General features: G+C 45.6%; 1 protein-coding gene, 1 long non-coding RNA gene and 1 pseudogene across 4 annotated transcripts in view; 1 reads left to right on the top strand and 2 right to left on the bottom strand.

Moving 5' to 3' along the window:
- The window catches only part of Lrrc31 (leucine rich repeat containing 31), a 26764-nt gene extending 5331 nt beyond the window's left edge, over positions 1–21433 (bottom strand). Inside the window, exons 1-8 of one of the 3 annotated variants that reach the window (XM_087621895.1) lie at positions 21250–21433; positions 13907–14032; positions 12848–13015; positions 11603–11770; positions 10904–11071; positions 9570–9737; positions 4973–5140; positions 336–503 (exon numbers count right to left, since the gene is read on the bottom strand). In XM_087621895.1, the coding sequence (XP_087478021.1) occupies positions 336–503; positions 4973–5140; positions 9570–9737; positions 10904–11071; positions 11603–11770; positions 12848–13015; positions 13907–14030 (1132 nt within the window). In that variant the 5' untranslated portion in view covers positions 14031–14032; positions 21250–21433. 3 annotated transcript variants of the gene reach the window in all.
- LOC147996205 (heat shock cognate 71 kDa protein pseudogene) lies at positions 17038–17914 on the bottom strand (annotated as a pseudogene).
- Positions 19757–23186, top strand: LOC147996204 (uncharacterized). The gene is made up of 3 exons (XR_015674377.1): positions 19757–20123; positions 20890–20964; positions 21391–23186. It is a non-coding gene; the product is annotated as an uncharacterized LOC147996204 (long non-coding RNA).

Below are 23186 nucleotides of genomic sequence, written 5' to 3'. Positions count from 1 at the left end.
CTTTTCGCTCTCACTCCTTTCTCATTTAAGTAAAGCATTTGGGGTCAGTTTGTAGGAAAAAGGAACAGTGAGAGCACCCTGTACCTAGTGTGCAAACGTCAGTGTGAGTGCACCGCAGATGACGGCTTCCGTGTGGATGGCTGAAGCAGAAGCTGCCTGGCAGGAACCTCCCTCCCTCCTTCCTCCTCATCCTCTCCTGCCACTCGGCTTCAAGATTACACCATCTGGCTTAACCAGACCCCTCCTAAGCTGACACCAAGGGAAAGGAAGCTGCCTCAGCCCCAGGTCCACCACTTTCCCCATGTTTGTGCCAAGACGGAGGGGTTAATACAAACCCAGGAGAGCCACGTCCTCCGTCACCAGGGAGCAGCTGCTCAGTCGCAGCTCTCGAAGGGACCTTGATAAATTTAGTGTTTGTTGAAGCAGCTCCAGGTTCCCACCAACACACTTATTCCAGGAAAGGTCGAGTATCTCCAGGGCAGGGAGGTACACGGAGGCTTCCGCTAAAATCGTAAAGATGGAGAGCATCAGTAACTTGGATCCCGAGAGAGACCATACGCTTCATATCTGCGCAAAGAGAGATGGGACAATATATTACGGGACCCAGGACTGGAAGGTCGTACTCGGGGCACTACTGAAACCTTAGTAATCAAGCCAGCCTTGATTAAATGGTATTCACTATTCGCCAGGATTTCTTTGATTTCCTGTGTGCTTGCGGACAGGTACTTGGACAGCTGGTCAGGATTTCCAGGGTATGACTTGACTGGCACCTATGCAATGTGTGGTCCCAGTTGAAATTCAGGGATGGAGCCAAGCTTCTCTGCAAATATACCAAGCTGTATTTGTGTTGATTTCATGCAAGTAACCAGGCACGGTATTGTGGCTTGAATGAGAATCGGCCCATACATTCAAAAGTTTGCTTCCTAGTTGATGGAACTGGTGGAAGGGTTAGGAGGTGTGGCCTTTTGGCAGACCTGTGTCACTTTGGATGGGCTTTGAGATTTCAAAACTCTCAAGTCTTGCTCTCTCTGCCTGGGGCCTGTAGCTCAGATGTAAGGTGTCAGCTACTGCCCAGGTACCATGCCAGCCTGCCGCCACCAGGATCCTCCCCACGATGGGCACCAACTCATCCTCTAACCTTAAGCAAGTCCCAAATTAAATGGTTTCTTTCACAAGTTGCCTGGGTCAGGGGCTCTCTTCACAGCAATATAAAAGTAACTAAGGCACAAGGAAAGAGCGGACGTCTTCCGCAGAAGAGTTTTCCAATGCTAATTAATTCTCAGTTGGCGCCTAAGTTAAAATCATAAGAATTTATTCCCAAGCACATAAGCATTTTAATGCTTTTTTTTTAAATAACAATACTGTTCAAGGAGAAATCTCGCCCACTTGCCACAGATGTCTATAATAAAGAGGAGTCAGATTTTCTATTTTTCCTCTAGAAGTGGTGTAGAGTGCACGTCAGGTTGACTGGGGTAAGCACGTCAATGATGTGGTTTGTGGAGTGTCCTTATTCTTTGCTGATTATCCCGCCAGTGTAGAGGGAGCTGTCTCCCAAGAGCGATTTTCCCAACTAGGAGCTCCATTCATGAAACAGCACAATGCTCCCGAACACAGAGTATTCTGCAATTTTCCCAAATGAACACTGAGTGCAAAATGTCTCATTTTGCGTGTTTATCTGATGAATTACGGACTCCTCTAAGAAGCCAGCTCATCTACTTACTTACAAATAAATGCATGAAGTAGATCTTATTCATGATACGGGTACTTGCTCTACCGCCCAGGCTGGCCCCAGTGGTCTGGTCCTCCTGCCTCTGACTCCTGGGTGTTGGGATTCCAGGCAGGCAGCACATACTCTGCCTTAATTATGAAGGTGGACAGAGCCTATGAAGAGGCTCCCAGTTTAGGTAGCGACTGTGTTAAAAAGCAAAAGTCACACAGACCTGAAAGTTGTGGGAACTACCAGGGAAGCAGAGAGACCAAGTCAGACATACCAGAGTTGAGAATCAGACCGAAGGATCAGAAAGAATCTGTCTGCACAAGAGGAAGATGCTGGAGAGGAGAGCTGGCCCCTTCAGGTCACGTCCAGCAACATGGGTTCTACCTGAGACACTACAGGAAGTACACTGCCCATTTGTAAACCGATAAAACCCAATTTGTTTTAAGTGACATTTACAGACTCTGCAATAGTATTAACAGGTAACCTCTTGGGCATCGAGAGCCAGGCAGCTTCCTCAGAACCGTCTATGGAGTAAAGCCACTCGATTCTTGCAACCTTGTGATGCACAGGGCGTTGCCGCACTTTCTCTATTTCACAGATGAGGAAGTAAAAAGCTGTCGCCTTGGGGACCTGTGGCTACATGGGCCACAAGAACCAGAGTCGTGCCTGATTGAGGAGATCTGAGCACAGGGCTGCTACAGTCAGGAGATGAACAAGCAGCCCTGCACTGAGGGATTGCAAAGGACGTCAAGGCACCCACAGATCCTGTCCAGCACGTCTTTAGACACGATAGGCCCAATGCTAAGAATATCAAGTCTGAAAGTTTTGTAGCCTGGGAGGGACTTCTCCAGATGGGATGCTGGGACAGGGAGGGAAGCAGTGCACAGCAAAGACCGAGTGTGTGGGCACGAAGGAGGGCAAGGGCTCTCTAAATATAGACTTCCTAGAATTTGGAGAAGTTGTTTATTAATAAGTACCCAAAAATAACTACTTATTTCTATTAATAGGGTACATTTGTTTCATTAACTACAGCCCTGTCTGGCCCACAGTACAATTTATTTTTTAAAGATTTATTTATTTATTATATCTAAGTATAGTGTCACCGTCTTCAGACACACAGAAGAGGGCATCAGATCCCATTATAGGTGGTTGTGAGCCACCATGTGGTTGCCAGGATTTGAACTCAGGACCTCTGGAAGAGCAGTCAGTGCCCTTAATCACTGAGCCATCTCTCCAGCCTCCACAGTGCAATTTTAAATGGACTTTTAACACATAATAAATATATGAGGCTCAAAAGCAGGGCTGTTTTCATCATTATCCAAGAGTCACCGTGGAAACCCACCTCTGGCGTGCCTATGAGAGTGTTTCCTGCGAGGGTTAACTGAAGAAGGGAGATGCTTCCTGCAGTGGGCAGCCTTATGCCACTGATGGGGTGCTGGAGCAAACTGAGCGCCAACAAACATCTCTCTGTTAGCGTGGCTGCCATGTGGCCACACCCCTGGCACTCTATCTCACACTGTGCACAAAATAAACAGTTCTTCCCTTAAACCGCTTTTGTTAGGCATTTTGACACAACTCTGAGGAAGGAGCTAACTCACACCAAAATCAAACAGTTCTGGTCACCTGTAGGATTATAAAAGGAGTGTATTAGGTCTCTTTGGGGTTTTGTCATTTTAATATTTTATTTGGGGAACAACTTGTAACTTCTCCAGGAGTCGATGCCAGAGACTACAACTTATGTTGGTTTTTCTTTTTGCTTGTTTGTTTTGTTTTATATTCCTATTTTTAATCTTGAATCAGAATAATACCTTAAAGACAGTAATAATGACTCAATTTCTGAGACTGGTAGTATGTCACCAAGAGCCAAGATTAGTCAGATTTCTATTGCTATGACAAAATGCCTCAGAAGGTGGTGCCTGCCTACGTGGATAGTCTCAGTCCAGTCTGAGTTACAGAGTGTGACCTTGTGTCAAAGACAAAACAAATAACCAAAGGAAAGCAAAGGAGCAAAGACTCGGCTCTATAACTTCAGGCTTTGGTGACACAGACCGTCTCACTGAGTGAATGGTGGAGCAGAGCAGCTCACCTTCTAACAGCCAAGAGGAGAGGAAAAGCACAAAGAACCTAGGATAGGATACAGCTGTCAGGGGCTTGATCTGGGATACCTTCCTCTGGCTGGGCCACGCCTCCTACAGATCCCACCATTACAAATGAAGAGCCCACTCAGTGCTGAGTCTATCATGGCTGATGCATTGATAAAGTAAGAGTCCTCAGAACCTAGCCACCTCAGGATAGCACCCCAGTGGGAATCAAGCCTTCAATATGTGAACTGTGGGGGGACATTGCCTAGGGAAATCATGACAGAGTTAGCACAGCAAGACCAAGACTACTGCCCTAGAAAGGCCCATGGCTGACCAAAAAGTCAGGCCTGGCCCTTGAATGCTACCCAGAGAACCTGGGGTTAGGAAGCGCTTTCATGGATCCCAAACTAACAAGGGTGGCTTACTGTGCCTAATCTGTTTGTATTGATAATATAGATTATGACATCCTCTAGTTTTCCTTCTGTGATTCTGGAATTCTCAAATGTTCTAAGGAGGGGATATTTGTACAATGGAATCTCAATGAAACCCTGGGCTTGTAGGTTCAGGTGAGTTTCACTAGGAAAATATTTCACACATGAGTCATGACTCATTGCTGGAGTAGTTAAATGTACCTGCACAACTTCATTGTGAGAGAACTTTCAGGAGATTGCTCTTGGTTTCCTTGGGGCTTTGCCTCAAAATGTTTTCCTTTCCTGATCTTATTTTTCCTTATTCCTGATCATATCTTCTTGTAATAAATCTTTGCTATGAGTGTCACTATATACTGAGACTTGAGTCTTCCTCTGGATCAATAAAACTGGAATGGTGCTGTGGACCCCAGTACTGAATGCACAAAGTGCTGGTGGTTTACCTGTGTGGTTCATTGGGGGAAATTCTACAGTGTCCCAGCACTGCTAAGCACCTCCCTCCACTTGCCAGCCATGATGGGAAGAAAGTCTAGATCTGGTAGACCGTGATATAGGCTAGGATAGATACATGGCCCTAAGGTCCTAAGAGAGCATTAAGTTCTGTGGGGAATGATTGCTGGGTGGTCCGCTAAGTGCAAACGTGAACAACTCATTTTCCCACCAGACTCACAGAAACCTCAATTCACGTTCCCTCTCAGCAAAATTACAAGTTATCAAACATAGAGTTCTAGAGTTGGCTCTCTTACCAAGGGCTGTGAAGCTCTCACGCTGTAAAGCACAACTGTTAATCAGCAAGGACTTGAGTGATGGTAAAAACCGGAGTCTGCTCAGTAGGCTCTCCAAGGAGCCGCCCAAGGCTCTGTTGGACGACAAATCCAGTTCTTCCAGGTTGGAGAGTAAAGGGACAATCTGAGCTGTTGAAATATCAACCGTGACATGTATGAGGCACCGTTTCACAGTCATGGGATTGTCTGGCTCCCACAGGCTTCCTGACCTGGTGTCTACCAAACTCCTTGTATGACATTACTCTCCCTGAAATCTGCACGCAGACCATACCACTGCCACATCAACCTTTCCCCAGGGTCTTCCTCAGGCTTCTCTATTCTCTGTAGACTAGAAGGCAAAAGCACAGGAACTGTGTAATTAGCTGGGCCTGACTAAGGAAGAAGGGTGGTCATTCAAGGCCCACCTAATCAGCGGAGTGAGACCTTGTCTCAAAATAAAAAGCAAACAAGAGGACTAGGTACAGAGCCTGACTCTTTGGCTATTTTAGAGTTCTTATTTCCCTCACCATGCTCTTTACCCCTTCAACCCCAACAGTAGGTAGGAGAGAAAGAAGGCTAGAGGGGAAAGGGGGCTTCGATATTGTTAGACTACTTCCTGATGATTAGGGGTGTCGAGGTTCTTGGGACAGTTTTGATCTTTGTCATCAGAATATCTCCAACCAGCAACAGCTGCAGGAGAAGCAGCAGCTGCGGCCCCTCTCAGGCCATTTTTATACACTCTCGAGAGTCCCCAGAATTCTAAACATCATATACTTGTGAAAACTATCTGCAGCTGGCAAAATCACACCCCTGCCAGAGCACGGGGCAAATCATAGTCAGCTGCTGTGGACAGTCTGAAGCAGCCCCACACCCAATACCTGGGATTAAAACAAAAACACATTCCTATAGCACTTCTATGTTTTTAAAGAAACCAAAATGCTCACTACAAAGCCTGGTGGTGGAATGCGTGTGAGCTATGAGTAGGCCCTAGGTCTAAACTCCAGGACCACAAGAGCCTTGACAATAACAAATCCTGTACAGTTTTGCAGTAGCTGGCTACTCAGAACCTTAGTTTTCTGAATCTCAAGATCACTGAGACATAAAGTGGCTTGTTCCTTGGAGTTTCCTTCACGGCTGGCACATACTAACATCTGATATTATCATTCTCTTCTCAGGAGGTAAGTGCCAGTAAGGCAAGTGAGACAACGATGGAGTCGGCCTGCTCTAGTTGCCGTGAGAGGCATGCATCATAGGGTTTCCAGGTTAGAGGTCATAGCTCCTGGCGTGCTGCGTGCCTTTCAGTTCCTCACAAATGGAGCAGTCAGTCTGCCTCAAGATTCTCTATGTCCTAGAAGTCAACAAAGCATACAGGAATTTGACAGGACGACTGGTCTTATACATGAATCTTGTACAGCCTGAGAACGCTGCTGGATTCGGGCAGCTACTATTGTATGAACCCTGGCAATTGCCGTTATATTCTGCTTCTAATAAAGGTGTCAGAAGTCTGATGGCTTGGAATAAACGTGTCACAGTCTCAGTCTTGCTGTGAACCTTCCAACCTGGGCCTAGTCAAAGATTCATTTCTCACTGGCCATATCTGGTAGTCTTGCCCAGTAAGCAAGCACTGGCACTTACAGGTAGCCCTAGTCTACTATCTTTCTGCTAATTCCCTGCTTATAGGCCTTTCCCTAACACCTACCACCATAGGAACCATTATCCTAGGAGTCCATGGAGCTGACTTATCTCTTGGAACTCTCCAGGGAGGTCCAAGCCAAAGTAACCTCTCAGCCGCTATCCTATAGTGGTTTGAATGAGACTGTCCCTTAATGTCAAAGTTTGAACACTTGGTTCCCAGTAGGCACTGTGGTCTGGGGAAGTTTAGGATGTGTGGTCTTATAAGAAGTCGAGGCAGGACTTGAAAGTTTAAGGACTCTATTACCATTTCAATTTGCTCTCTTGCTTTGTGCTTGAGAGGTTCAAGGCATGTGCTCTCAGCCTCTGTTCCTCCAGCCGTGCCTGTCACTGGTTGCCACGGCTCTGCTGTACCATCATGGATGCTTACACCCCTGAAGCCGTGAGCCCAAACAAGCTCTGCCTTCTGTACATTGCCTCGGCCATGGTGTTTTATCATAGCAACGGGAAAGTGACCAATAGCCACCACTCATCTCTCTCAGAGCACCCACGACTGCACAGAGATCTCCTGCTTACCTATGCTTTTCTTCCTCACTGAGAGGAAGCACTGAGTCGGGGAGACTCTCGCATCCCAAGGGTGGGAGTCAGCAACCAGAATGTCAAGACACAGAGGTGTATAGGGGTGGGGTCTGGGGAAGGAAAGAAGAGGAAGAGTGGGAACCTGGGGTAACTATTCCCTAGCTCCCACCAAAGCACCTCACACTTCACCTCACATCGTGGGCACACACTGCCTCCTTCCCACCCTACAAGACTGACGCTCTGGCTGTATTTTCTGCAGGCCGTGCCACAGTGCCTCCCAGCTGGAAGATTCATCAGCAGTTACAAGCTAAATGATCAGTAATTCTGTTCTTTATAGTTACTTGAGGTGGTAAATGAATAAATAAATAAGCAAGCAAACAAACAAATAAAACTATTATTGGCATAAGGCAGAAAACAAGATGCACATTGTGGTGAGCCCATGAAGTCTCGAGTGAATGTGTACTTGTTGGAGGAGAACAGCCATGTCAAGGACCCCAAAGCTTCAGTCCCACAGTAATGTCGAGGCCTTCCCCAGGCTTGGCACTTGCAAGGCCTTCCTCTGGTCTAAGGATAGATGTTGACAGTGTGGGAAAAAAGTATCAGCCACGGCTTCCTCCTTCTGATGACTGCAGCCTAAGACTGCTTCACCACACAGACGTCCTACAAGACTACCTAGCCCTTTCCTCAGTCAACTGTACATAATAACCTCTCCTCACTAGCTTTACATAATAACCACCCTCCTCATTCCGCGTGTATATTAAGCCTACCGTCTCAGTTAGCTGTATATAATAAAACTCCCCCCTCGTTCAGTGGTAGATAATAAACACACTGAGTTTCCAGGCTGCGAGTGTGTCTCCACTCCACCTGATCTCAGCCTTTCTGTAGCTGTGTCTGCCATTTCATCATCCCCCATCACCCAGTCAGGTCAAGTCCAAAGCCATGCACATCACAGCAGCATCTCCCTTCCACCCCATTAAATCAAACAGCAGAACAATGCCACTTACTACAGTTCTTACATACGTACGTACATACATGTATACATATATACATGCATGCATACGTGCATACACACATACATGCACACATACATACATGTATACATGCATGCATACACATACATACACACATCATACATATATACCTACATGCATGTATACGTGCATACATGCACGCATACATGCATGCGTACATAAGCTCTCCCATGTCCTAGACAAGACAAGGAGGGTTTAGCCCTGTGTGATGCAAGCAGCTAACAATGAAGCAGTTCTAGCACACTGTAGTCCCAGGAGAGCAACGATGTAATATGTGACATTCAGTGCTGCGGGTGTGCCGTGGAGATGTGGTGACCAGGTAACTCAGCAGTATCCTGTCCACCTATGAGTAAAAGGTTGGGGATATCGCACAGTGGTCTGTGGAGAGTGAAGGGGGGGGGCTCTTTTCCATTTTAAAGTCTCATGAAATTCTTGAATTCTTTGCATTTTTCCAGATTAAGGGCAAAGAGCAGATCTAAAAGGTGATGATTAGGCCTGAATTTTTATATTACTACTTTCCCTCCCTGAGTTGTTTTTAAAATCTGTGCTATCCTTATTTTGCATTCCTTTTGGACTTTCAGAATGTCCTTACCTAGGGACTGTGCAGCTACCGACACCTGAGCAACAGGGCGATTCAGGATCAGACCCCGTCCTACCTGGAGTAGCCCTCTCTCTGAACAGAGACTGCAGTGTGCCTGGCGTGTCTGAGAACCGTGAGGTCTGAGCGGAGTTCCTTGAGGTGAGGGGTGGGGAGTAAAGGCACAAACAGAGTGACAGGAAGGTGTTTGGGCTCTTGTAACAGCTGAGGCACGGGATGTCAGGTCCCCAAACTAAGGTAGCAGAGGTTTGAGTGATAAGTCATGTTGAATATGTTGAAAGTTCAATATGGCCACATATGGGCAAGAAGAGTAATTTCTGGTCTTCTTGCTGTGGGAAATTGCATTTATATATTACAGGTAGTGACCGACCGCAGACCCATGTCGACGGTAGGAAGATCACTGTCATTATTTAAAGTTGCAATGTCCATTTGTATCATCTCTGTGTCCTTTTCAGTAACTGCCCTTGTCTCTGAGTGTCTTGACTGCGCTTTGTCATTTAAAAGCCTCGTTTTGGTCTCCTCTTTACATATCTGCATGTAATCGTGGCTGTGACACTAAGGTACTTGTTTCTAAAAACAAGAGAAGTTTTAATGTTTCTCCCTCAAGTACTAAATCCCGGACTCCTTAACATTTACTGGGTGCTCGGTGCACACACAAAACTCGGATGACTTGCCCAGTGAACATCCGCCGTCTACTTCCCAGGCATAGCCACGGAGCCTGCCCCACAGGGTCACTTACTCAGTGACGTCACGTCTTCGGCTGTCAGCGAGCACTGGTGAAGGTCTAGGACTTCCAGATGCTTCAGTAAAGCCAGTCGAGCAGGCATCTCCTCAAAGCCTCTACCCAGTTCCTTGTTGCAGGAGAGGTCCAGTATCCTCAGCGCATCCAAGGATGCAAAGGCACCATCTACAAAGCAGGTCCCAACCCAGGTCCTGAAATCCACATTGTGAGTCGGTGGGGAAGAGTGCGGGAAGGGAGGGGAGCAGGGCAGGAGAGGAGACAACTGAACGTGCTGTCCTGGCAAAGGGATAGAGGCAGGGTCTACCTACTCGGCCTCAACAGACCCAACGGTGACCTCCCAAGCTCTCTCTCAGATACCACGTGGCTGCCACTAACTCTTGTCTATGCTGACACTTGGCTATGCCGCCAACTGCCATTGATCACTGACCTTAGATTTACTCAGGCTGCCAGTAAGAAGTCACAGGGGAAGCTGTAATTCCCTATAAGAAGCTACTCTACACGGAGACAGTCCTTACCACAGATGTCTCCAGAGCCGCCATTATTGGTTTTATCGATCACCACCTTCCTAGCACGGAGCACAAAATAATGCTGACTTCTTCGGCATCGATAGTAAACCTGCCCAGCGTCCGGCCCATACCCTAGATCTCCCAGCTATTGTAGAGCTGGTCCATTTAGAAGCTTGACTGCTGTGTGGGATTGATCCCAGAGCCTCACACAGGCTAAGCAAGGGAGAGTCCTCCCAGTGAGCTACCCCATCCTCTTTCTCTTCTTACTTCTTAAATTGATATTTATTATTTATTATTTACTTATTTATTTCATTAAGTTGCCTGTGTTGGCTTTAACTTCGCGACCTTCCTTGCTCAGCCTTTAGGATTTGGGGTCTACACCATCTAGCCTGACTTAAGAGGGTTCTCTTCTTTTGTGTTCTTGTTTCTTTTTTGTAATAATGAAAGTGTACGGTTACTGTGAAAGTTTATATACATACATATATATATATACATATATATATATATATATATATATATATAAATGAATTGGCATAGCATGCACTAAAGCCCTGGGTTCAATTCCCAGATCCGAAGCAAGTTAATAAATAAAACATTCACATTTATATGTTCTAATAGGTTTAAAGTAACATATAAGCTATACATTTATGTTATATGATATATTTGAAAACATTTCACTTATTGCTATCGTGTGTGGGTGTGTAAGCGGGTGTGTGTGAGTGATGTCCACTGGGAGACACCCAGTGAGCCATCTCCCCAACCATGATATATGATACATGCTATATCTTACATGCATGATGTTAAACTTAACCACTGTTAACTCACCCAATATTCTGACACTCTTCGGGGATAATCCACAGGAATGCAACTTCAATATCTTCAGGCCTGGAGTACTTTTTAATCCTTGTGCTATGATGTCTAGACTGCTGCCAATATTTCTGTTGTTGGAAAGGTCAAATACTTCAAGGCTCTGAAGCTTAGGTAGCAAGTGACCTGGAAGGGAATAAATCCAAACAGGAAGAGCATCCATGCAGAAGTCAGGGGCAAGCAGGAAGTGTACTGCAGTGCTCTGTGCCTTGGGGACAGAGAGCATCTGCAGGCAGTTCCTAGCTGCCAATCACAGGCATCTGTAGAGAGAGAGTCTCTTGTGTACTGTATGGTTGCATCACTTGTCCATTAAAAAAAACCTATGGCCTGTAGGAAAGCATAGAATAGAAGGTGGGACATCCGGTAGGCAGAAAGGATTCTGGGATAAAGCCAAGGTCGGAGGATTAGGGTCCCAGACATGAAGATGATCTGAGGACAGGTAATCAGCCACAAATAGAATAGTGGGGTTATTAAATTATAAGCCAGTTGGGGGACATGCCTAGCTACATGGCCTAGGTATTTATAGATATGTTTGAGTCTCAAAGTCATTGTTGCAGGGAGCTTGGGACTGGGAGGGAAAACATGCGCTTACAGAAAACTCTCTACAGGCATCTTTCCTATGTTTTTCTGGGACAAATTCTTCCGAATTCCACCTACCCACAAACTCTCCATCCTGTGGTGTGAGGGCACAGTCCACAAGTTCAAGTGTTCGGATCTTGCTCCCTTGTTGGAATGTGTGGAGAACCTGAGGCAACTTTCCTCCCACTTGGCTGTTCCAGGACAAACTCAGTTCTTCAAGGTCAGGAATCAACTCAAGAGCGCCTCCTAGCACAAAATTCCCCGTGATTCAGTGGGTGCTGGCCCAGAAAGGCAGCAACATCATCCACAATCAGAACACCCAGCATTTGGGGCGAATGGAAGCTGGGGCAGAGGCTGTGTTAGTTGATGAGGAGCACGGAGAAGAAAGGGACCCAGTTCCTGCCCTGCCCCTGGCAATAGTTCACTAAGCATTTGGGAAAACAGTATGAGTTTTCACAAATCTTATCTTTTTTTTCCAGTGTGTAATTTAACTTAATTGAGGTTTTGGTTGCAGTTAAGGCAATTTTCAGTTTTAAAAAAGCCCCTCATTTTCATGAATTTTTAAAGGTGGGTTAGAAAAATGAAGGAGGTATTATTCTGGAGTTTAAAAACAGATTAACTGCTATCTGCTCCAGTTCTTCTGATTTATGGATGAGGTCATAAGACCCAACGTGAGCTGGCTTTACAACAGCCACACTATAGAGCCGGACAGGCAGGAGCCTGGTCAGCTCTGTCCCTGTCCTCATCCTTATCCATAGAGCTCGGCACAAGCTGGAGTCCAAGGCACAGAGCTTTTCGGCAGTCACTCGATGCCTCAGGGGAACACCATTCCCAGAATGCACTTGGTCATCCACACTCGAAGAGACAGCACTGAAGGTTTGCCCCTGGGGGATCAGTTTGGAGTGGTGCTTCAAGGGAAAACACGTGTTCTGTTTTCATTTCTAAGTTTTTAATCTGTGTGTGGATATGCAAGTATGTGTGGTTTGCACAGTTGTGCACATACACAGGAAGCTATAAAACAACCTCTGGTGTGGTACCTCAAGGGCCTCTGTCTCCTCTGTTTGTTCCCTGACCCAGAGCTTGCTGAGTGGACTGGCTGGCTAGCAGGCCCCAGGGGTCTGCCTGTCTCTGCCTTCACGGCCCTGGGATCTCAACCTATGCTGCCGTATTTGGCTTACATACATTCTGAAGTTCAAAATCGGGTCCTTGCGTTTATAAGACAAGCTTCTTATGAGCTGAGACATCTCCCCAGCCCCTGTCTTTACTTATTTTTCAAGCTGGCATACAGGAAGCAGTCATGTTTGAGGGGAGAAGTCACCATACCTAGTGTTTGAACATCCTCTGTGGTAAGTCTGCAGCTACTCAGCCTCAGGACTTTTAACTTGCTGACAGGATGTGTTTGCTGAGTGAACGAGTGGAGGGTTCCGCTGACAAAGTCGTTCCAGGAAACGTCCAATTCTTCCAAGTCTGAGAGGAGAGGCAGAAGCGAAGCTAAAGGGGGCAGAAGATGCAGACCTGTGTGTGTGAGACCTGTATTTGTGATTTGTAATAAATAGAGCTCAGTGCCTATGTGCACAGGATGGAGCTTGGGATTATATGAAAACACGGTGGGCAGGCACATTGACGTTTACCAAAGCAGGGGTCTCTTGCTTGCAAGTGAAATTATCCCATTTGAATTTCCTATTTTCTTGGGATATTTTCTATTTCTGCACCTTAAAAAAATGTACTCTGTAAACACGGAACAGATTTTATCTCAAAGAGCAAGACGCAGACGCTCAGTAGCTAAAATTGCTCAAGAAGAAAACAAGTGAATTGAGGCCCTAAGCTCAAGTCAAATCTGCGAAGCTTCGGGAAAACCAATTAACTTCTTTTTAGTGGGAAGCAACCATGAAAAGCTTTTATTTTTTTAAAGGAACAGTACCTTTTGCTGTAAAACAAGAATCAATCCAGCAACTGACAGTACTTTCAAAACCAATGGTCAAACTGGGTTCTTATTAGAACCTAAGGTGCTGCTTCGTTTTGTTTTGTTTTGTTTCACAGTTGTGAGCTCATGGGTCCTACCCTGGCTGGTTTGAAACTTCCTACTTAGCCAAGGATGACTTTGAACTTGTGATCCAGTAGTTCTCGCCTCCTGAGTGTGGCAATGCAGGTTTGTACAGGGCTAGGGTGGGAACCAGGGCTTGGAGAAAGCTAGGCTCTCTTGACTAAGACACCTTAATTAATAACGTTCATTTGCTTTGAAAGTAAATAGTAGCACTGCCACTTTCTGAGAGTGTCCAGGACCTCAAGAGAGACCTTAGCGTAGGTCACTGTGTAGGTTTTGACTGTACCCTTCCCTATAAAGGCCTTACCCTCTCTATACAACGTTAACGTCATACAGACCAGCTTCCTTCGTATCCACTGCTGTTAATCCGTAGCTGTTCAGGTCTAGACATGTGTCAGCAGCCCTTCTGCTCCGCCTCATCTGGAACCAGTCGCTTTCTTGCATATTGGATTTCAGGTCCATTTCTAAGTCAAGAGGTATAGATACATAAAATCAAAGAATTTGCTCTAAAAACAGTTAAAAATATAAATACCCACAATACAGTGGGGAAAGAGACAGGTAACAGCCCCAAGTTCCCTTAGGAAACTCGCAAGGTGGGAGATGGGAGCCTGGGATAACCAGTGGCCCCTGGTCCTGAACCACATGTCCAGACTCCGCACCCTACAGTCTGAGGCAGTCAGTGGGTTTCCTCTCCCGGCCAGCCCTGGGCTCCTCAGCTTCAGTACTGAGTTGTGCACTGAGCAGCTTAGTCTAGCATTTCAAAGATGTGCTGTTTGAAGAGCGTTCGTCCATCTGGCCAGTACAATGTAGGTAACTCCTAAAACCAACTGGATGAAGAATGTCAGGAGCTGATCTCGCTATCAAGGAGTTCCAGATGGCCGTTGGGAGTGAGGAAAGACATGAGGGTCAATTCCAAGACACGGACACACAGAAGAGGTGCAGAGAGAGAGAGCAGTCCTTGAGAGAAAGAGAGCTGTAGCATTTGCTGTACTTCGGAAGGGGTTGCCTTCCGAAAGCCTCTGGGTCCTCCTCACTATTTGGGATGATTTCTGCATCACCCCTCTAAGTTCCTCTGTAGCAACAGCATGCTAAAATATCTAGGACATAGACATACACACATGCACACATATGCACACACAAACACATACATGCACATACATACATGCTCACACAGACATGCACATGCATACATATATACTTGCATATACACACATACACACACATATGTACATATATGCACATGCACACACATAATAGCAAAAGTCAGTGATTTTCTAAGCACCAATTACATATCAATTCTTCATGTATTTACATATACTAGCACTTAAGGCACACAACATACTTTTGTCATAACAAAAGAACATGCATGTACTGATGGCAGCCATAACATGGTTTTGTTAAGTGAAAATGTACAATTTTAAAGAAATAGGTATAGCATATTGAAATCCAATGCAAATTTTAAGTCATAAATTTACAGATATTTTCACTTGCCCTAACAAAAAGTTTACGAGCAGCCAGGTATGGTGACATATATCTGTAATCCCATCACTTGGAAGGATGAGCCTGGAGGATTACCAAGAGTTTGAGACAACCTTGGTCTCTAGTGAGTTCTGTGGCAGTCAGGACTGCATAGCAAGACCTTGTCTTAAAACACAAAAGTTGGGGGCTGGGGATTTAGCTCAGTGGTAGAGCGCTTGCCTAGTAAGCGCAAGGCCCTGGGTTCGGTCCTCATCTCCGAAAAACAAAAACAAAAACAAAAACAACAACAACAAAAAGCCTATAAAAGTTGTAAAGCCACACAGTTAGGTGCTAGTGAGAACTAATGTGATCGTAGGTTTGTATTAAAGGAGTCAAGGTAACCAAACTCCACTTAGCTATGTGTCCATGCTCAGTGGTTCTGTTAAAAAAAACAATAACAACAACAAAAACAAAAACAAACAAACAGCAGCAACAGACCACCATCAGTGAGGCACTTCTTTTAAGGCGGATGGTGTTGCTGTAGCCTACCAGTAGGGGGCAGCACCACACATCAGTTCACATTTTCCCTATGGAATGTTAAGTTTTATCATGGCTCATTAGAGCCAAGGTATTTTGGGGAGGGCTGGTAGGGCAGAGAGATGTAGGAAAAACACATACCCAGCCAACTCAGATTCTAGATAAACAAAAAATTGTTTTTAGTATGCCTCATGATTGCATGTAATCTATCAGACAATTTCAGTGTTGAGTGGGGCAGGGAACAAGGAGGGACCTCTGTATCCCCTGTGCCAGCAAATACAGACCACCTTCTCCAAACCTAATCCCAGAAATCACAATTAAGTTGTTTCAGAGCCTTGGAGACCTAGAGGACTAACATTAGCAGCAAAAAGCATAGTCAGCATTGAACCCAGAACAGTTTCCCCCAATGTCCTCTGAATGTCATGTATTTGTGTGTGTAACTCCTGGTGCCTTAAAGTATTTCTCCACATCACATTTCCTTGATTTCTCTAGTTTTTTAAAAGACTTATTTATTTGTATTATCTTATGTGTATGAGTTTGTTTTGTTTCATTTTGGGTCCAACTTATAATCACACTTATAAATTCTGGCCTTATCAAAGTTGTCTGTCTTTCTTCTATCTTTCTTGCCTTTCTATCTGTTTTTCTTTCTTGTCTGTCTGCCTATCTGTCTGTCTGTTTTTCCCCTTGAGGTACTGTTCCACCAATCTCTCCCTTTACTGTCAAACATCTGGAAGGATCACTTTGTGCATAACCAGCCCAATCTCTAAACCACGAACACCAGTTTGCCCTTTACCTCCAGCTGACACACTCACTTATCCAAATAGTTTAGAAAAGTCACCAGCAATGCCTCTGAACTAATAGGTTATCAATTTCTTCTCAGTCCAGCGAACACGTGGGTACCCTGAGGCAGCACTGTTAGAAGATCTGGTTCAAATCCCAAGTCAGTCGGACAGATACAGCTCACCTCACTTCCCTGGTGCCTTGGCTTACTCACCTGCAGAACAGACACAGTCCGTGTCTGATGTGTTTCCCTGGAACAAAATAAGGGGACAGGGGACCTGAGAGACACTTGGTAAATATGCATTTGGTGAAGAATAATAATTTATATTGTCTTCACAGTTCCTTAATTGCCAAACAACTCAGTGTGAGAAATGTTTATCAAAACATCAAAATGAGTGCATCTTTATGAATGGCCTTTGGCATCTCGGCAATGTGCATTTCTACTTCGTTTACTCTATTTAGTCTCTTATGTCACACTAGTGTGTAAAAGAGAGGGGCCTGTGTTCAGTGGAGGCCATTGGGGACCCTTTGCTCGTGGCCTGTGCTCTGAATAAAGCCAGAAGTTCTCAGGGTGAGTTTGGGAAGCAAGAGAACAAGCTCCTGAGCTCTAAGACTCTCTCTCCTTTCCATGAGCTCACACTCAAAGGTCAAGTGTCGAGAATGTCGTGTAAGCTACTGCAGCAGCCTAACTTAAAGCTGCCACAGAACCTGTTAATTCTGGGTCTTCAAATGTTTGCCTGTGGATCCATGCTACATCTCTATTTGGATGTGACTTAACCAACTTCTTTGAGGGTGAGTCCAGAAGAAGCAGGACCAGAAGAAGCAGCTCCCCACCGGGGAATGCCCCAAGCACTCCTCCTGGCAAGCCATCAGCACTCTGGTGCATGCTGGGCTTGCAGACTTTCTGTAGTTCTTTCTGCTGGTGTCTGGCTCCTTCCTTGTCTGCAGGCTGGTTCTTATCCAGCCGCCTGATGATTTCATCACATTTGTTAGAATCTTCTGTCTGACGTCATCAATGATCTTGCCTTGAGGTTTCTCATCCTCAGTTGTTGCTTTCATGTTGAATGCTCAAGACTCCAGTGAATTCCAGGAGGATATCTTATCTCTCTGCTTCCTGTGTTCAGCTTTGTCCTCCTCAGCTTCCTGGACCATGGGATCAATATTCTCGCTGTCCAAACAGCCCCCGTCATTGGTGATAATGACCTTGTCCTCCTTTTGTGTACCTTTATCTACAGCAGAAACATGGAGGAAGCCATTGGCACTAACGTCACCAATGTCTTCGTTCTGAGGACACCATGGGGTGCACAAGGTGTGTCAGTGACTTCGAATTTTCCAAGCAGGTTGTTGTCTTGGGTCATGCCTCTCCCGCTGCCATGAGCATGCCTGGTTGATTGTCAGAGTATGTGTTGAAGGTCTGTGCCTGCTTGGTAAGAATGGTGGGAATGCTCTGGATAGGGACTAGTGTCATTACCAAGGGGAAGGGGCGTGACCTCCAAGAGCAGCAAATCCTGAACATTCTCAGACTCATGGCCAAATACAATGGCCTCCTGGACAGCTGCAATGTAAGCAACTACTTCATCAAGTTAATACTTGTATTTGGTTCTGTCCCACTAAAGCAGTGCGGAACACCCACAAGGGCAGTAGTATCATGGATGCCTGACTTGTCTAGTTTGGCATCTTTGAGGCCTTTCTTCTGGGTCCTTGGTGCCATGCAGCAGGCCAGCATTCTACTCCTCAAATCCAGCATGGGTAATGGAGGTATAGAAGTCAGTTTCCTCACAGAGAAAATCCACATTAATCCTGGCCTGGGTGTTAGAGGAGAGGGTATGCTTAGCCCATGCATGAGCCATGTGCAGAGGTGGGCCACTCTCTGATCTCACTAATGTGCTTCTTGTGCTTCTGTTTAAACTCAGCAATAAAAATGGCTGATCTTTTGGTTGTCCAAGTTTTCTTCACTCTGTATGTATCTCTGTCAGTAGATTTCACTTCAAAAGTTCCATCCTTAATAGTGAGGGCCGCTACATCAAAAGCACCACCTCCAAATAAAACATCAGCACATTCCTTTCAGCCCCAGCCTTCCTAAGCCATAAGCAAGTGCATTGAGGCCAACAATAGTTCCAGCATATTTTGTCATCTCTCACTGAGAGTCATGGAAGTAAGCTGGCACAGTGACCATAGCATTTGTAACAGGCTTCCCAAGACAGATTTCTGCCACTTCCTTCATCTTCGTGGTCTTTGTCAGAACCAGGGAGGGCGCCTCCTCTGTGTAGAAACATTTTGTCACTCCTTTGTATTCTACTTGGACCTTGGGGCCTGCTACATCATTCACCACCATGAAGAGACACTGCTTCATATCAGACTGAACAACGTCATCATCGAACCTCAGGGTCATCAGACCTGCCCTGGATCAGACATTTGGCATTAAGAACTGGTTTGTTGGGGTTCATCGAATCCTTATTTTTCACAGCATCCTCAGTCTGTGTCAGTAAAAGCAATCGCACCTGGTTTGATTCACTTACCCTTGGTTATTGGCAATTATTCCCATCCCGCTAGGCAGAAAGACACACACACACGCACACACACACACACACACACACACACACACACGGAGTAGGTGGCCCCATGATCAATGACAACAGCAGGTCCCTCAGACATGGTTGCTTGCATATAGGCCCAGCTGGGCTGGTGACAAATCCTGGGAGCTGCCCCACATACACTGAGGTCTGACGACGTTTGGGAAGCTGAGTATAATATGACTTTGGAGAGGGGTACAGCAACATTTATGCTATTACAATCCCTGTTCTAGGAATTTATATTTTTATTGACTGAAAAGCAATGAGAGAGGGAATGGGAAGGGAAACACAAGGCTTTATGGGAGCACATTTCAAATGGTGGATGGAGACCCCTGCAAACAAAGGACAGATTTGTGGAGCGTCACAACTGTGTGAGATGCCTCTCTGACCAGTTTCCTAGTTACATCTCTCGCCCATCCTTAGCTCCCGTTATTCTTAGCATGTCTGTCCCGGTTCCTCAAACAATGTGGGGTTTAGCTTCTCCAGCTGATGAGTTTGCCTCAGTCATTTCACTCATGGTCAAGTTGAATGTGGCCTTTCTAAACAGGACAACTTCCTGGTGCTTTCTGTCTTCAAGGATGTCTGAGAAGGAACACACCGCCAAGCCTGTAAGACCTATTTTCCTACTCTCACCTTTCTGTTTTCATTGTTGTTAATAATTAATGTAAAAATGGGAATGGTGACCCAGCATCCTGGAACCACTAGATGGCTATCAGATACAAACCCAAGGCAGACTTGAGTGTGCCAGTCCGCCCCACTTTACTGCACGGCACATAGATCATTAAACACTTTGGCTAGGAAGTCTAGTGTGTCAATACATTTTCAATGTCCTCTCTGATTACAGTTCCCCTGTAAAAAGCTGTCAATGCAGAAGGATTTCCCCATGCCTCTAAATAGGGTTGGCTGTTTACAAAGCTGTCCCCAGAGATGACCTGGCCTCTTCTCTCTGTCCCCTTTGTCATTTCCACGTTTTCTCTGTTCTTGTCCCACACCACCCTCTCTTTAAAAACATGTCGGTAGTAAGTTGATTCATTTCTTAAACATAAGAGAAAAAGACCATTAGGCAATTACTGTTCCAGTCAGAAGAGGTTCAACTATGAGCAAGTCACAGCTCTTCTCTTCAGTGACATTGAAACCTTCACCTCGGTGATTGCATGGGACCAGGATACCAAGGAGAGGAGACAAAGGAACCCCCATGAGAATTAAGGTACTGCACAGTGAGCACCAGTGGCTGGGAGTTAACTACACAGATCAATGAAGCTGGGGAAAGGAGATAGAACCGTATTGGTGGTTATGAAGTTGAGACATGAACCTGAAAAGGAAAAAAAAAGGCATTCCAAAATATACTAAATACAATTGTATTTGTTTCTGTTTCTTCAAAAATGTGTTTAGGTGTCTGTATCAAAGGAGAGAAAGCATGGAAGAATATCTGTGTGGTTGTAGATACCTTTCTTTATGCCTCTTCCTCCCAGGTCTGGGATTAAAGGTGTGCACCTCAACCCACCAATGCCTGTTAGTTGTCCTTAGAAAGCACACTGTCTTTCTTCCCTTGTAAAGTAGCTTCTCTGTGATACTATGTTGTAGAATGGCCCAAGAAACACTTTACACAGGGAACTCTCTAAACCAATGGTTCTCAGCCTTCCTAATGCCCCTTAATACAGTTCCTCATGTTGTGGTCACCCACAACCATACATTTATTTTTACTGCTCCTTCATAACTGACCTTTGCTACTGTTGTGGATGGTAATGTAAAAATCAATGTTTTCCAGGGGTCTAAGGTGACCCCTGAGGAAAGACCACTTGATCCCCCAAAAGAGGCTTGATCCCCCAGAAGTTGAGAAACACCAGTTCTCTCAACTGCTCTTACAGCGCCTATCTGAAGGAGGGAAGGCCACCCTCCTGGTCTCCCTCCCTCCGTTCATCCATCTGTCCGTCCTCCCCTCCCTCCCTCTTTCTATTTCTTTTTCTCGACAGACTCACTGTGCAGCCCTGGCTGGCCTCAAACGCAGAAAGCTCCACCTGCCTGTCTCCCGAGTGCTGGCATTAAAGGTAAGCATCACCACACCTCGCTCAGCTTGCTTTTCATGATTTAGGGTAGAGCAGCCCTTAGCCCTGACACACCCCAAAACAGCAACGGAACCAGACAATTGCCCCCAACCACAGCCCTACAACCCCGGAGCTCACCAGAGTCTCGTGGGTTGGGTAAGAAAGAGGCAGGAAGGGCTTTTGCAGAGACTGACTCCTAAATCTATTCATAACTGGCACCTTCAGTCCCACCACCTCCCTGACCACAATCTTCCTTTGGGGGTTTTCCAGTCCCAATCCAAGGCTTACCTCCAGTTTGTCTTTCCAATTTCACCTTTAGAAGTTCTATGCAGGGTCGTTTTCTAGAGAGCTGACTCAGAAAAGGATTTCAGGGGTTTTTTTGGGTTTTTTTTTTCCCCTCTTCCTAAACACACTGACTCCACTCCCCAGGTCTTCAGGAGAAATTGTCAGGTGGTGTACCAAAGCGTAGGCCTTTGATCAAGTGGAACCCCACCCATTAACAAGCCTTGTCCACGATGTCCTGGGCACCGGCTTGGATCAGCCCCACCCAGTTAACGAGCCTCGCCAGGCTGCCTGCTGGGTGGAAGCGGCCCTGGGAGCAGAGAGCCAGAGAAAAAGAAGCTAAGCAGGTCAACAGCTGGGAAGACGGCAAGGGACAGTGGAAGGAGACGCGTTAAGAGTTAAGGGCAAGCATCTTCTCACAGCAAGCATCTTCTTAGCACAGTTTTTGGAGTAGAAGGTTACTACACTCACACAGAGAAAACGTTTTATTCATTTTTCTTCAAAAATGTGTCTGCAAAAACTAAATTAGGCTGTGTTCTCCCTTTCAGGTTGACAGCACTGACTCAGCGCTAACTTTTAATGTTTAAGATGTTATTGGTAGGTTGAGGTTATTTTCCATGAAATCTGAAGAAGAATTAATATTTCATCTATTTCTCTTATATAAGCTGTTTTTATTTTATTCCTTTTGGATAGGTGAAGAATAATTGATTTTTTGCTGTCACTACATTTTGACTGAACATATTTTAGATTTTTTTTTTGAAGAACACTTCTAAGGGCTTTATTAAAGAGAGGTGCATCCCCCCCCACCCCCATCCTCCCGCAAAACATAGTCCATTAAGAAGAAAGGAAATCTTGCTGCCTGTAATCACAGGGTGAGAGCCTTGAGAACATTCTGCCGAGAGGTGAGCCAGTTACAGTAGAGCGGGTGCTTTATGAGACGACTTACACCAAGTTTCTGAGAGTCAAATTCATGCAAACAGGAGGATCGGCTTGCCAGGAACCAAGTAGCAATCGTGGTGAAGAAACGAAATGGATGTGGAGGCTCAGGTTGCAAAGTGGGACTAGAAGAAAGCTCTGGCCATCTGTGGTACAGCGGGATGGGTACATTCCGCGCCACTGAGCCATACACTGAAAATGGTCACTACAACACATGACGTGTTTTCATTATCCATGCAGAGTTGACAGACGGACATGTTGGCTGTTTCTGGCTATCACGAATAGTGCAGCTGTGAACATGGAGGAGGACTATGTATTTGGTAGGATATGGGAGTGGTCTAGCTGGGTCACATGGTAGTTCCATTTCTAGCTTCCCGAGGACCCTCCACAACGATTTCCACAGCGGCTGCACCCATCTGCACTCCCACCAACAGCAAATGGTATGTCCCTTTTCCACGCACCCACGCAGCCATGCACCCTCACACCCACGCACCCACCCACGCACCAAGTACTCATGCACCCATGCATCCACTCACCCACGCACCACGCACCCACTCGTCCACCCACGCACCCAAACATCCACACCAGCATTTGTGTCATTTGTTTTCTGACTCTGGTAAAATGAAATCTCAAAATAGTTTTAATCTGCATTTTTCCAATAGCAAATGACGCCGAACATTTTTAAGAAATATCAGCCGTTTGTAATCATTCTTTTGAGATCTTGCTAATGAGCTTCCTAGCTCACTTTTTAAGATGGTCGCTTGTTCTCCTGATGTTTCATTTTATACAATGGGGTTTTTGTTCAGCTGGGAGGAAAAGTGCAAGCAAATGAATGGAGCTGGAAGCAGCCATTCTGAATGAGATAATACAGACCCACCAGGACTAACACCATATCCTATCTTACATGTGCATCCTGGGTTTGAATCTTTTAAATTTGTATGTTTTCATCAGAATTCCTGTATTAAGGAAATAAACAAAAAGAAAAAGAAAATGTTCATAGATGAAGA

The sequence above is a fragment of the Rattus norvegicus genome, chromosome 2 (assembly GCF_021556685.1).
Source record: "Rattus norvegicus strain SHRSP/BbbUtx chromosome 2, alternate assembly SHRSP_T2T, whole genome shotgun sequence".
NCBI lineage: Eukaryota > Metazoa > Chordata > Mammalia > Rodentia > Muridae > Rattus > Rattus norvegicus.
The sequence above is the reverse complement of the archived record's forward strand: the minus strand, read 5'-3'. Positions and strand labels throughout refer to the sequence as shown.